The sequence below is a fragment of the Salvelinus fontinalis genome, chromosome 34, assembly GCF_029448725.1.
Source record: "Salvelinus fontinalis isolate EN_2023a chromosome 34, ASM2944872v1, whole genome shotgun sequence".
Lineage (NCBI taxonomy): Eukaryota > Metazoa > Chordata > Actinopteri > Salmoniformes > Salmonidae > Salvelinus > Salvelinus fontinalis.
In genome coordinates, this window is record NC_074698.1 from 14,123,585 (window position 1) to 14,137,273 (window position 13,689).

The 13,689-nt window shown below is 41.5% G+C and overlaps 1 protein-coding gene across 1 annotated transcript; it reads right to left on the minus strand.

Moving 5' to 3' along the window:
• Positions 1-516: 516 nt before the first annotated feature.
• Positions 517-8,853, minus strand: LOC129833216 (transcription factor Sox-10-like). Its single transcript, XM_055897633.1, has 4 exons — positions 8,692-8,853; positions 3,363-4,220; positions 1,512-1,771; positions 517-1,390 (listed from the first exon to the last, which is right to left on the minus strand). The coding sequence occupies exons 2-4, from the start codon at positions 3,803-3,805 to the stop codon at positions 609-611; spliced, it is 1,485 nt and encodes a 494-aa protein (XP_055753608.1). The 5' UTR covers positions 3,806-4,220; positions 8,692-8,853; the 3' UTR covers positions 517-608.
• Positions 8,854-13,689: the final 4,836 nt, after the last annotated feature.

The following is a 13,689-nucleotide window of genomic DNA, read 5'->3' on the forward strand; positions in this document are numbered from 1 at the left end:
ATAGATATACAGTATATTCCAATTACAACATAGGCAACTTATAAGTGCATTCTGTATGTCATTTAGCAGACAAATGTATCCAAAGCGACTTACAGTCATGTGAGCGTCCATTTTACGCATGCACGTGGTTCTGTAGATACAAGAAATTGTAAGAAATATGCCTCTGGGCCAATCACAGAATATGTCATTGATTATATATCGGCTATTGTGTTACATCATGTAATTAATCTGTTTTCAACATGCCTGAGACGTGGATGGATGGGCTAGCCAAACAGTTTGTCACTCTGTACTGTTGACATCTTTACATCATAAAACCATTTCAAAGATAAGCCTCTAGATTTAAATACGGATTTGATTTATTCTCTCTTTCTGACCCTAAAAACTAGGATCCAACCCTCTGAGTACTCGACATTGAAGTTATACACCACACGTTACCCCATAAAATCATCTGATCTCCATTCCTCCTTGGACCCTACAGGCCTTCCTGCATCTGGGCCAGACCAGAAGGGGATTCCATCTCCCCACTGCCTCCAACCCAGGTCTCCTCCGCTCTGTGGGTCTGCCGTTGGGGCCAAATCTGCACCAGAGCCCTCTGCTCTCGGTCTTTGTCAGGGCCGCGATAGGGTGGTGTAGACCGGCTGCTCCCAGTGCGTGGGGCTGTGTGACTGTGGCACGCTGGACGGGTCAGTGATGGCTGTATACAGGGGTCTCTGCGAGGGCCCCATGTAGGAGAAGGCAGAGTATAGCCCTGAGGCCTGGCTGGAGTGGGCGTAGTAGGATCCCGAGGCCTGGTGGTCAGCATACTCTGCAAACTGGGCCCTGGAGGCCAGTGAGGGGAAAGCAGAGCTGTAGTGGGGCAGGCTGAGGGGAGTGTAGGTGACATGGGAACCCCCTGAGGATGCTTCGGCAAAGTGTCCCCCCGAGACGGCCTCACTCTTAATCTGGGCCTTGGAGGGGTCGGAGCCCAGAGATGAGGCATGATGCTGCTGGTGCTGCTTGGATAGCCACGCCGCAGAGTGTCCACTGGCCGCGGCCAGGGCAGAGGAGATACCGTAGGCATAGGGAGAGGCAGAGGACCCTGCTGCTGCCGCTGACCCAGCACTCTGTCCAATCCCCGGGTGCCCATTGGGGGGCAGGTACTGGTCAAACTCGTTCACATCAAATGGCTCCATGTTGGCCATCACCTCGTGGCTGATCTCACCGATGTCCACGTTGCCGAAATCAATGTGTGGTTTCCCTGACCCTGATCCAGAGCCACCCTCCGCTCCTACCCCCATTCCCCCACGGGATCCCCCTGCTCCACCGCCCTCCCGCTTCCCATCGCCCAACTTCCCAGACTGGAGCTCCGTCTTGGGGGTGGTGGGTGGTGTAGGAGGGCTGTGGCTCTGGCCTGTGGGGAGACACAAAGCAAAGATGTCAGAGATATTGTCAGCCTGGCTTGTGGTATATTATTTAGAATGGGGATGTGTGACAAACTGCATCGATAGGGCTGGTCAGACCCTGTGGCATACCTGCAGTATGTGGGTGGTGTCCATCAGCCAGAGGAGACCCCGCCCCCCCGACGTGGGCCGCCACGTCCAGGTGGAGGCTCTTGTAATGTGAATGGCTGACCTCACCCTCCGAGTGGCCGTCAGCTTCAGAGCCGGAGCCAGGTTTGCCGTTCTTGCGGCGGCGTGGCTGGTACTTGTACTCCGGGTAGTCCTTCTTGTGCTGCTTCCTCAGCCTCTCCGCCTCCTCGATGAAAGGCTTCTTATCACTCTCATTCAAGAGCCTATGAGGGAGAAAATCGTTTTTGAAATACCAATGATAGAACATTTTAATTTCAGCCAGGAGGAACTTAAAGTAGAGATGTTTTGTGCTGCTGGGTTAGGGTTATGCATGTGTCAAACTCTAATGCAGTAAGCCATTCTGTTTGAATGAGGACATTTCAGTAGTCTGAGAACATTTAACAGCATGTATTTTGATAACATGATGACCATAATATGTGTGTTAAGATAACAGTGACACAGTGCTGGTTCCTTACACACCTCCACATTCCAGAGGTCAATAACCTTGTCCAACTCCAATAGAAGAATAATTACATTTTATTTACCATGTGGTCTGTGTCAACTGGGACATATCACCTTTTATATTCAATCTACTAAGTATTCTAGTATTTTACTTTGTTTAAAATGTCTAACTGGTGTAATGGCAACACACATAGGAAATGCTGCTATTCCCCTTGTTGAGCATTAAAGCATTTTTAGAAAAGAACAATTGACAATATTTCTACTGTGGAGATTATTTCTACCTGTCAGTTTTGCCTCTGAAACATTCACTTGATTTTCATCTCGTTCTAAATCGGATCCACCATCTGCACAGCTGCATCAGAAAACCTGCCCACACTAGGGGATTTTCTGCTGGAGTGTAATGAAATTAAGACACAGGCTAAAGATGCATCCTGTGCACGTAACATAAATCCATATTACTGATGGTGGAGTCAGGGGGACTGGCATGAGAAAACACTGACCTTTGAGACTCCCAGTTCAGCATGTTTCTTGGCCAATTATACAATCATGCGCGGGCTCAAGGTCAAGTCTTTATCTAATTAATGTTGCCTCCTTATAAGGTTAATGAATTAGCCTCTCTGTGCCTTCCAATCAGCACGCACTCGTCTGACCTAGCAACAGTCCTCCATATCTGTGTTTTAAAGGCTGACCGAACTAGCCATTCAACCCATTGACCAGTAAAATCTTGGATATCTTTTTACATAGTAGGTTCTTTAATATGGCACTCTCAATTACAAATGAGAGGGCTGTAAAAGTGTATATCTGCCATACTGGTCTGTGCTTTAAAACATGTAGATGAGGGGATTACAAAAACCTCAGTAATTCCCACTGCAGCCATCTCCCTCCTAAACCACCATGAATTAAGTGGGTTATGAAATTCCAGTCACTATAATGTGATTACAAAAAAACGCATAACTAAATGTTTTTGGTTTTCTTTAGGCTACATAATCAACATAATTATTTCATTTTTTTTAGGTTGTAGGGCTTAAATCAACATTCCTTGGTGGGGAAACGCTCTAACAAGCTTTAATCTGAGCTGGTAGAATATTATTTTAAGATATCTCAGCTAATTTGGTTGAGAAACTCATTGCTGTAAAGAAGGGAACCTGCCTTGAAAAATCTAAGATCTATGACTTTTTAAGTTGTTTTGATGTTTTAATGGGTCCGTAATTCAAAGCTACTGTATCATGAAGTGTGCTTTGAACTTTTGACCCAGAATGTTGTGACTAAGAACGCATTTGAACTTGTGTAACCCTGGATGTTTATTGTTGTTTATCAAAGCGGACCGACGCTGTAATAAACGCTTTCCCTTACCTCCATAGTTTCCCGAGGGTTTTGCTGAGTTCAGCGTTGTGGAGGTGGGGATACTGGTCTGCCAGTTTTCTCCGTGCGGCCTGTGCCCACACCATGAAGGCGTTCATAGGCCTTTTCACGTGCGGCTTGCTTTTGCTGCCGGAGTTTACGCGCACAGGCATAGGCACGAGTGTCCAGTCGTAGCCGTTCAGCACCTGGCTCACTGCCTCGCGGATACCAATGGGAAAGCGATCGTCGTCTTCATCGGACTTGATGGAAATCCCGCCAGCTACATCGGATAGGGCGTCGTCGCCGACCCCTGTCAGCTGGGGCTGCGGACCGGACAGGGGTGAGTCTCCTCCGCCTGCGGCACTGGATGAGTGACCCGGTGACAAGGAGTGACCGTCGTCCGAGACCCCCGGACTCATTTCTAACTCAGATAAACTCTGCTCCTCTCCCGACATCTTTCCCCTCTTCCAAGAAAGCTTCCCCCCTCAGATGAGTAACAGAAAGTGTACAGGGTATAGTTTCTTGGCCTATGGGTGTTCAACTACTAAGCCTAGCCCTATCCCTATGTCTGAACTAATGAAGAAGTTCACCCTTTTTCAGGAATATAAACTATTCCTGTTTAAAACTAAAGGATTGCTTCTGTCACTCGAGGTCTCCTTTATATAAACTCCCAGTCAGTCTCAACTCTCAGTCTACGTTCTAAAATTCTGTTAGGATTCCTCATCAAAGTTCTTTCCATCCGTGTTGCTGGTATCTTACGCTGAGCGCGTATTGTGGATCCCAGTTTACCTGTTGATTCCCACCTCTTGCTCCAGTAGAACAGTGTCCTCTCCCTTGCAGTCTTTGAAATTGTAGTCCTTTAGCTAAATACTGCAAAGGACATAAAGTAGAGTATGAATTAGAAAACAATACCCTAGTGAGTGAGTGAAATATAGAACATATTGTTAAACTGGGTGGTTCGAGCCCAGAATGCTGATTGGCTGACAGCATTGGTATATCAGACCATATACCACCACAGGTATGACAAAACATGTATTTGTACTGCTCTAATTACATTTACATTTAAGTCATTTAGCAGACGCTCTTATCCAGAGCGACTTACAAATTACATTGGTAACCAGTTTATAATAGCAATAAGGCACCTCGGGGTTTGTGGTACATGGCCAATATACCACGTTAAGGGCTGTATCCAGGCACTCCTCGTTGCGTTATGAGCAAGAACATCCCTTAGCTGTGGTATATTCACCATATACCACAGCCCCTCATAAGATATTGCTTAATTATAGCCTGAAGGCTGGGCTATGGACATGCAGGTAGCTAATAGGGCTAAAGGGCTAGGCTGTAGCTTGTTTGCTCAGAATACTTTCATTGAATTAGCATATAAAGGATGTAATATAAATTATTACGAAACGTACAAAACTGCAATCATATAGAAGCGAATCTGAAGCCCATAATTAGTGGAGACGGTCTGTTATTCTAGCCCAGGCCTCGACTCCTGCTAACAAGCTACTGTTTAAGGTTTGGCACTTATTGCAAGCTCTCCCGAGAGAAAGCGTTGGAAAAATACGAGCCCGCACCAGCACAGGGCTTCGATTTATACCTCCGAGCTCTTAGATAAACATGGGCTGGCGCTGGAAATATAAAACGCGTGGGTTCGTGTCTATGCGCATGTGTGAATTGGACACATTCTGTTTGAAAAAGTATATGCTATGGGTCTGTATGCGGCCTATTGGGGTCAAATGTGTAGTTTTGTCCATAGAATCAACGCCCGCCTGTATAGGCCAACACCACCTTAACGTTTTGATTAAGCGAACTTGTGAACTGTAATAACAAACTATAGGCTGTTTGTTTTGGAATTGATTTACTCGTTGAATCAGTCATATTGTAGAAGTTAAATGCATAATGGTTGTCTCTCTAGTGCCCAATTGATCCTTTGTAACATTTGATGCCGCTGACATGCACACTGCTGGTGGTGAAATATCAGAGCATTGGCGGGACTGTGCCATCTCATCTGATACCTCAACCACATCCTGTTGTGCACCTGGTGGTCACAATTAACCCCCCCCCCCCCCCCCCCCCGTTCTGTACGCCGATTTGTTATCCTGTCCACGCACATAGCTGTTGCCCCCATGATAGTATGATAGTGTTACATTGGTCAGTAGGGAGAAGAGCATGTGGTGGGGTGATGATGCTTCCTTTGCCACGGCCCAACAGTGTTTAATTACAGCCGTATTAGGCCTAATGGATCGCATTGCAACGCCGTGATCTTGCAAAGAGATTTGACTGGTGCGTTTTAGTCAATAAGGTTCTGATTAATAGCAAAATACAGGTTAGACGTTGCATTTCGTGACTCTCATCCAGCAATAGCGCGCCTACTAGTATTTTCTCGAATAGCTTGACCATATGTATGTTACGTTGAAGCTTATTAATAAGTCTCTGGCACAGATGTTAATCTGAATAGGCCTATGTCCGTATGGGTAACTGCGCTCTCAACAAACGATCTCCAATTGCGCCTCCGCATATGAGGCTATGGGCCTACTTTTTAAATGACAGGAGGACACTCACTCAGGCTACTTAGAATAAAATATTGAAACGTTATACACTATATATACAAAAGTATGAGGACACCCCATCAATTTAGTGGATTCGCTATTTTAGCCACACCTGTCAGTATACAATCGAGCACACAGCCATGCAATCTCCATAGACAAACATTGGCAGTAGAATGGTCTTACTGAAGAGCTCAGTGACTTTCAATGTGGCACTGTCGTCGGATGCCACCTTTCCAACAAGTCAGTTCCTAAAATGTCTGCTCTGCCAGCTCGATCAACTGTAAGTGCTGTTATTGTGAAATTGAAACATATAGGAGCAACAACGGCTCATTCGGGAAGTCGTAGTAGGCCAAACACGCTCACAGAACAGGACCGCCGAAGTACTGAAGCACATAGCACGTAAAAATAGTTTGTCCTCAGTTGCAACACTCACTACGGAGTTCTAAACTGCCTCATGAAGCAATGTCAGCACAAGGACTGTTTGTTGGGAGCTTCATGAAATGGGTTTCCATGTCCGAGCAGCCACACACAAGCCTAAGATCACCATGCACAATGCCAAGCATAGGCCTGAATGGTGTAAAGATCCATTGGACTCTGTAGCAGTGGAAACGTGTTCTCTGGAGTGATGAATCACGCTTCACCATCTGGCAGTCCGATGGACTGGGTTTGGAAGATGCTCGAATGCATAGTGACAACTGTAAAGTTTGGTGGAGGAGGAATAATGGTCTGGGGCTGCTTATCATAGTTCAGGCTAGGCCCCTTAATTATAGTGAAGGGAAATCTTAACGCTACAGAATATAATGACATTCTAGACGATTCTATGCTTCCAACTTTGTGGCAACAGTTTGGGGAAGTCCCTTTCCTGTTTCAGCATCACAATAGCCCTGTGCACAAAGCGAGGTCCATACAGAAATGGTTTGTCGAGATCAGTGTGGAAGAACTTGACTGGCCTGCACAGAGCCCTGACCTCAACACAATCGAACACCTTTGGGATTAATTGGAACTATGACTGCGAGCCAGGCAGAATGGAAGCAAGTCCCTGCAGCAATGTTCTAACTTCTTGTGGAAAGCCTTCCCAAAAGAGTGGAGGCTGTTATAGCAGCAAAGGGGGGCGTACTCCATATTAATACCCATGATTTTGAAATTAGATGTTCGAAGAGCAGGTGTCCACATACTTTTGGTCATGTCGTGTATATATAGGCTAATAACGGGTTTGTAATGGACATATAAGGTGTCAATAATTGATGACAACTCCGGTATTTCGAGTTGGTTGCTGCCAGAACAGAGTTCCTATGTGATTCAATCGCGACAGTTTTTTTTTCAATGAGCAAATTTCTTTACAGAGAAAGTATTTTCACCAGGTTGTCCTTCAGATTAGTTCAGAACTATGAAAGACACACGGTTTGTCTGTCCTGTGATTATTAAAGCAGTAGTTAAATGCCAATTTATTCTCGTCCACATTGAAAACTCGTATCTAATTTATTGTCAGTATAGGCTCTACTGTATATATATATATATATAAATATATTGTGTAGCAAACAGTATATTGATTGTTCTCTACATTCCTCTTAAATGGTGTTTATGATGTCTAACTTTCCATCAATTAGACTTTTTCTATAGCAACCGTTATTAATTTACATGAAAGAAGTGGACTCCAAAGCCCTTCTTATCGCTTGACCTAACAATAAATTGCCCTTGATTTACGAAAATATTTTTCCATGATTGATGCTGTAGTCTCTTTCCCTTAGTTAGTTGTAACGTGTTCATTTATTATAATAAAATTAAAAAACTTTAACATATCCAGAAATGTGGCATAGCCAATCTGAATCTGAGGTTTTTCTTTATTCCAAAACAATTGTCTCTAAAGAATTGAATAAAACGTGACAATTCTATGACCTATTGGTGAATTTGGCCTTTGAGTTTGAGTTCTGATGCAGGTCTAGAATATTGTAGGCATTGAGCAGTTTGTTGGCACTAACCACTGATCAGAGATGACGAGAACACGTCCAGCTTTTAACGCATTATGAAATGGATGATCTTGTTGACTAACTTTATCTCAGTGATGAGTATATTAGTCAACCTGTAAATACTCACGAATAAATAGGCATAATACTGTCAAATGCCTCATCTCGTTGAAAATAGTTCCATGCGTCATGAATGTCGGGATAGTCAGTAGATGTAATTAAGGAGTCAAAGTTTGCTGTTAATGGGAAAAGTTTCGTTGAGTTCAACTTGAACTCGATCAATCCCTGACGTTATATCTAAAACTATATTTTTCACTGGTCTAGAAATAATTGTATAACTTCGAAAGGACCGTTTACGACAAGGCACACCTAAACGGAATACATAACTTTAAAGCTGGTTCATAATTGAAATGTATGTCTGTAGGCCTATTTGTATTAACCTATATAGTCTGTAGCATACACTTGCAAAAAATATATATAATATCTTACTGGGATGCGTATTAAACATGTATTTCTCCTGCCTGTCACGATAATCATCTCCTGCTATAACAGAGCAGGCGATGCCCACTTTACACAGCAGGATTATCATAAGAGACAGTTTAAATGTAACAATAGTAATATGATAATAGTTATGATGATAATAGCCTAATAATAATAGTATAATAATTTAAATAAAACAATAATTTAGAAAAGATGCAGGTGTAATACATAATTTCTAACTGCACAATTTAGATGAACTTTATGGCTTGATTATTTGACAAATGAAAGAAAGAGAGAGAGAGAACAGCAGAGACAGGAAAGTATTTCAAAAGCTAAGCGCCTTACTTCAGTAATGAAAAATGAGGTCGCCCGCTTAGCACGAGAGTCCGTGTGTTCCCGAGTTTCCAAAGTTACGCTCGCGCTCACTCCCTAGCCCCCTCGCTCGCGCTGCCCATCTATGAATGCCTGCTCTGTGTCGCGCAACCGGGCTTAAAGAGCTCCGTTGTGTGAGGAAAGAGAAAAAAAAGTGGGGGGAAAAGTCTTAAAGGAGCAGCAAACTTTCACGCATGCAACACCGGCAATCAATGTGATTGGTCGATGATTATTTTGCTCAGTTTCCTGCAGGACAAGATCTCACTGTCAAAATTAGCATCAATATCATGCTAATATTATCGCCACCTGAATAATGTGGAGACGCCTCGATTGTTTTGGTTAGGTAGGCTACTGATCTATTTCTATGCTGCAGTGCCATCAGATTCTGTGGAATGAGATGCTGCATTTGGGTTTGGGTATTTCAGACTTCTCAAAAGCAATATCTAGCCTATGGAAAATCCCTTCTGTTGGGAAAATGTATGTGAAATCGTCCATATTTGGGGTGTGCTACTTTTTGACCCTCTTGTAGTGATCAGAGTAGGGCAATTACAATGTGGAACACAAAAAACTATAATTCAGTAAGAAATATAATTTTGTCAACGTTGTGATTTTTCAGATCCATGTTATTCTCATACGTCATTATAGCCATTACAGATTGGGTAGCAGATTTTGATTTAATGATTTAATGTGCTGGATGTTTTATATTATTGACTTAGAATTAGGGATTCCATCTCTAAATGTAGGCATAGATTAAATATCTATATAATGCTCAAATCATAAAAGAACAATGTTGACTATGATATTTGTCATGTTAAATGTATTAGAGAGGGAAATTAGCGGCATGCGCAATCCTTTACTGAGATATTTTCATTTGCAAGAGCTTATAGGGCCACACCAAAAAGAGACCTTAATAACATAAGCCATCACTCAATTTCAAATGAAAAAAAATATTTGTGTTTCTGAATAATTCATAAGGCCTGTATTATAAATAGGTCTACCGGCTAGCCTTATGTGCTTTTACGCAGGAGGTAAACATTGGGTAATGTGAACGCAATCACAACATTGATATTTACCTATACTCCACGATATCCTTGAACGCGTTCCAATGGAGAAATGTTTTCGTCTTATTGTTATTATTATTATTACAAGCCATATATTTTTATAAAATTAAATAGAAGAAGCGTAGGCCTATTCTCTGATGTTATCAAATGTATTTGCCTGTTTCTGCATTTCCTGTTGGTGGTCTGAATTTGATATGATAGGCTACTTGATGTAGTGTGTCCCACAGGAGCTTGTCCAGCACGCTGTCACTCGCATCACTGGATACACGCGTCAACAACTGACTTTGATGTGTCTCTTTTTATCCTGTTTGAAGTGATGTCCGGGGACATCACCTAAATTAGCAGCGGGGTCTCAGGAGAACACACTGATGCTTTGTTTTTGCACGCTCATAGCAGAGTCCCTCTCTGTCACTTGGAGACAAGAGGTCGTCGTACTGGGGGGAGGGGCACGCACTCCACATTCTTAGATTTACCCTATATTCTTGGGTATATTGCTGCACCTGCTATGAGCAACTAACAGACATCGTTGTTGTCTCTTTCAATACAGTCCAACTTTATTACGTTTGTTTTATATATTTTTTAATATTAATCTAATTTTAGATAAAGATTTTACGCACGTTTTACGCACACAAACTAGGCTAAGTGAACAGTTGGCCTATAGGCATTTATCTCTCAATATTTTGTAGTAGATTCATTTAAATTTCACTGACACTGGTTTGTTGGATAGAGCATCAACGTAGACCTACAGTGGACTATCCAGTGCAGGCCACTGACTGTCGGAATTAAATATAATTCCAAGGCGAACACTGCGCTACTTCATCCTATGTGTGAGTTTTATAATTGCATCAGTGCTCAGTCACTTAGATACACATTTAAAACCAAACAGCATTTGGAGAAAATATAGAAAGTAGAGATATCATGGGTCGAACGCACACAAATACATGCGCTGTTCTTTTCAACAATGACCCCTTGTATTTCCTTCTCCCGACACTACCCCCTCATCCCAAAAAATCACTTATTTGTTCATTATCCATGAATGTTGACTGTGATAAGGGAACCCTAACCATGAGTGAATCTCTCTGTCTGGTTCTCTCTCCCTCTCTCGCCCGTTCATTCCCTCTCTCCTCTTCTCTTTGCGCCCTTTGTTTTATCTCAGGTGAATTTTAATCATGTGATCAAACGAACACCCCCCTTCCATTATCCCCTTAAATGAAAAAATGAGGAACAAAAACAGTTCCTTGTATATAAAAAAGAAAAAGAGAAAAAGTAATGTCTCCGTTTAGTGCGTCTCTTTGTCTGGGTCTCAGCAAACGCTCACATATAGGGGGAAATGCTCCAAGACCTCTACTTTGCTTATGGATCTCTGTCGCACTGTCCAGCTCTTGAGAGGGGAAACTTAAATTGCAACTCCGGTGGACTGGCTGGTCCTTCAGGATTTGTGGCCTGGCCGCAACATTGAAGTGAGTTTTTGTGAGTGTGCAGTAAAGAAGGTTGGGAGAAAATCAGGAATTAATGGTGTTTGGGGGGGGAAAAGACAAGCTGCTATTTTCATGTCAATATTTAGCCTACATTTTGTAAGGCGCGAATATTTGAGAAATAAGTGTGATTGGTATCATTTATGAGCCTCAGTGTTTGGGATGTCTATTATGTATTATACGTTTTTTGTTATAAGCTAAGGATATTGAAATGCAAAAAAGTTCAGAAAGATACACTTCATGTACGTGGTTAGGGTTTCTTTATCGAAATCAATATCCCGTAAGGACCAAGAATTTGTGTGTGATTGTGTTGTGATTTATTGAAGTTAATAAGAGGGAGAGAAAAGACAGATGAACGTATCTGTGTTCGCATGTGTCGAATCGTTGTTGTTTAAATATTTATTTTTATCTGCACCGTCATGACATTACATGTTATGTTCTCCTCTAGACAAATTATAATATTTTATCGAAGGAAAAATGTATTCAGTTAGGTATTTAATAAAGAATATGGTTCCATGTAATTTGGTTGATTAGCCTAATATTAAAGTTTCATTTAGCTGGTTTCTCAATTGTGTAAACATTTAGTAGCCTAGGCGATTGGTGTAGATCAGAATAACACAACAGTTAGACATGGTTATATCGTTATAATCGATTCGCTTATAACATCAGGTTAACTATTATCAATGCGATTTATTTTTTAGTTGGTTTGCTTTTAGGCCTAACAATAAGTCATTTCACCATTAGATAAACTCCTCTGAAAACTCCGCGTCGAATCCATCTACCAACCTGGCCCCATTCCATCATGGCCACCTAATCATCAACCTCATTCCTAATTGGCATACATCACTCCTAACCTCTCCACCTGAACGCTGATGTGTGGAGAGCGTTTTGGCACAAACATGGTCGCCGTGCATCACCCAGGTTGGTGCCGCACATTGGTGGTGGATGAGGTGAGTTTCTCCCTTACTATGTAAAGCACGTTGAGTACTTCAGTTGGTAGAAAAGCACTATATGAATCCAATCAATTATTATTATTATTACAAACATTGGAGTAAAACAAGCTTATATATTATCAGTTATATGCTTCAAGAATCAATGTGTATATATAATGCATTTACATCCACAAATGGGTGTATCAACTAAGGATTCTAGCTTTAAATTTGTTCAGCGATATGGTATTTTATACTTTCTAATTGTAGCCTACAGTTAATGGCAGCAAACGTGACAGAATAAGACGAGAAATACATTTTCCTCAATTTTACATTACTAATTTATCAGAATATTAGAGGAAGCATTGATGTAACGAAAATATTTATAAAGTCATGCAAATTTGGCTTTTCAATTTTGGTTGCATACAACGACTAACATGTCATTTATGTCGAAAGCCCAAATTAGTATCAGATCGTTATTGAATAAAATATTCTGGATATTGTTTTGTCAAAATAACAAAACTTAATGTCAGACACATTTTTTAAACATATATTTTATAACAGAAGCCTAACTCCTTCACCCTCTGACTTCGCTTGTTAATTAATAAATATACTTTTTCTATATGATAAAACAGCGTACAACTTTGTGGTAAACCTTTTAAAAATGTAAAATGGTGAATATATTTATTCTGTTTTGTTTTAGTGTCTTTAGAACCAATATTTTAATATGGTGCCAAACTGCATGTAATGGCTTGACGTTTACAGATGTAGAGAAGTAAAAATAGGGTCAAATGATATAATTATCAATAGAACAAATCATTAACATGATGGTATTGATTGAAATAAAAATTAAGAGTCAAAGGAATAAGAACACTTGTTAGAATGAGACTTCTCTTACTTATTGAAAATTCATTTAGTATATGTTGATTCAGAATGAGGATTTATTTGCTATTTGTTTAGCTTTGTTCATTTAGAATGGAATATGTAGCCGTATTGGGACATTTTCCAGTCACAAACCTTCATCATATCATTTTAAATCACTATCTGAAAGTAGAAACAAATGGAAACTACAAACGTTGACCTTAGTGTTTTTTACTGTGGCTGATGTTGCTAATCGTTTCCTTCAACATAGAAATGTGGCTCATGTTGAAACTGTCTCTTTAGTGTCTGAGTTTCCCATAAATCCGCTGTGGTAGCAGGGACCTGACATGTGACACTGATGATGCCGTTTGTTGTGCAGCCATAGACAGTTGTGACGGTTAACAGTTGGAACTCAGGTCTGTGACCAGGGGGTAAGGGGGTCACCCTCAAAGCATACTGCTAATGTGGGCCTCATGGTTCTGTGACTGTGACACCACCTGAGGGGGCTCTTCTATTTACCTGGTCACAACAGGGACAGATATCAACAACATCCTGTGGCACACTAGACTGGATAACATTTATTTCAAGAACACTTAAAGGATAGAAGAAGAACAACAAGAAGAAGAGAGAAAGGCCAGAATTTCC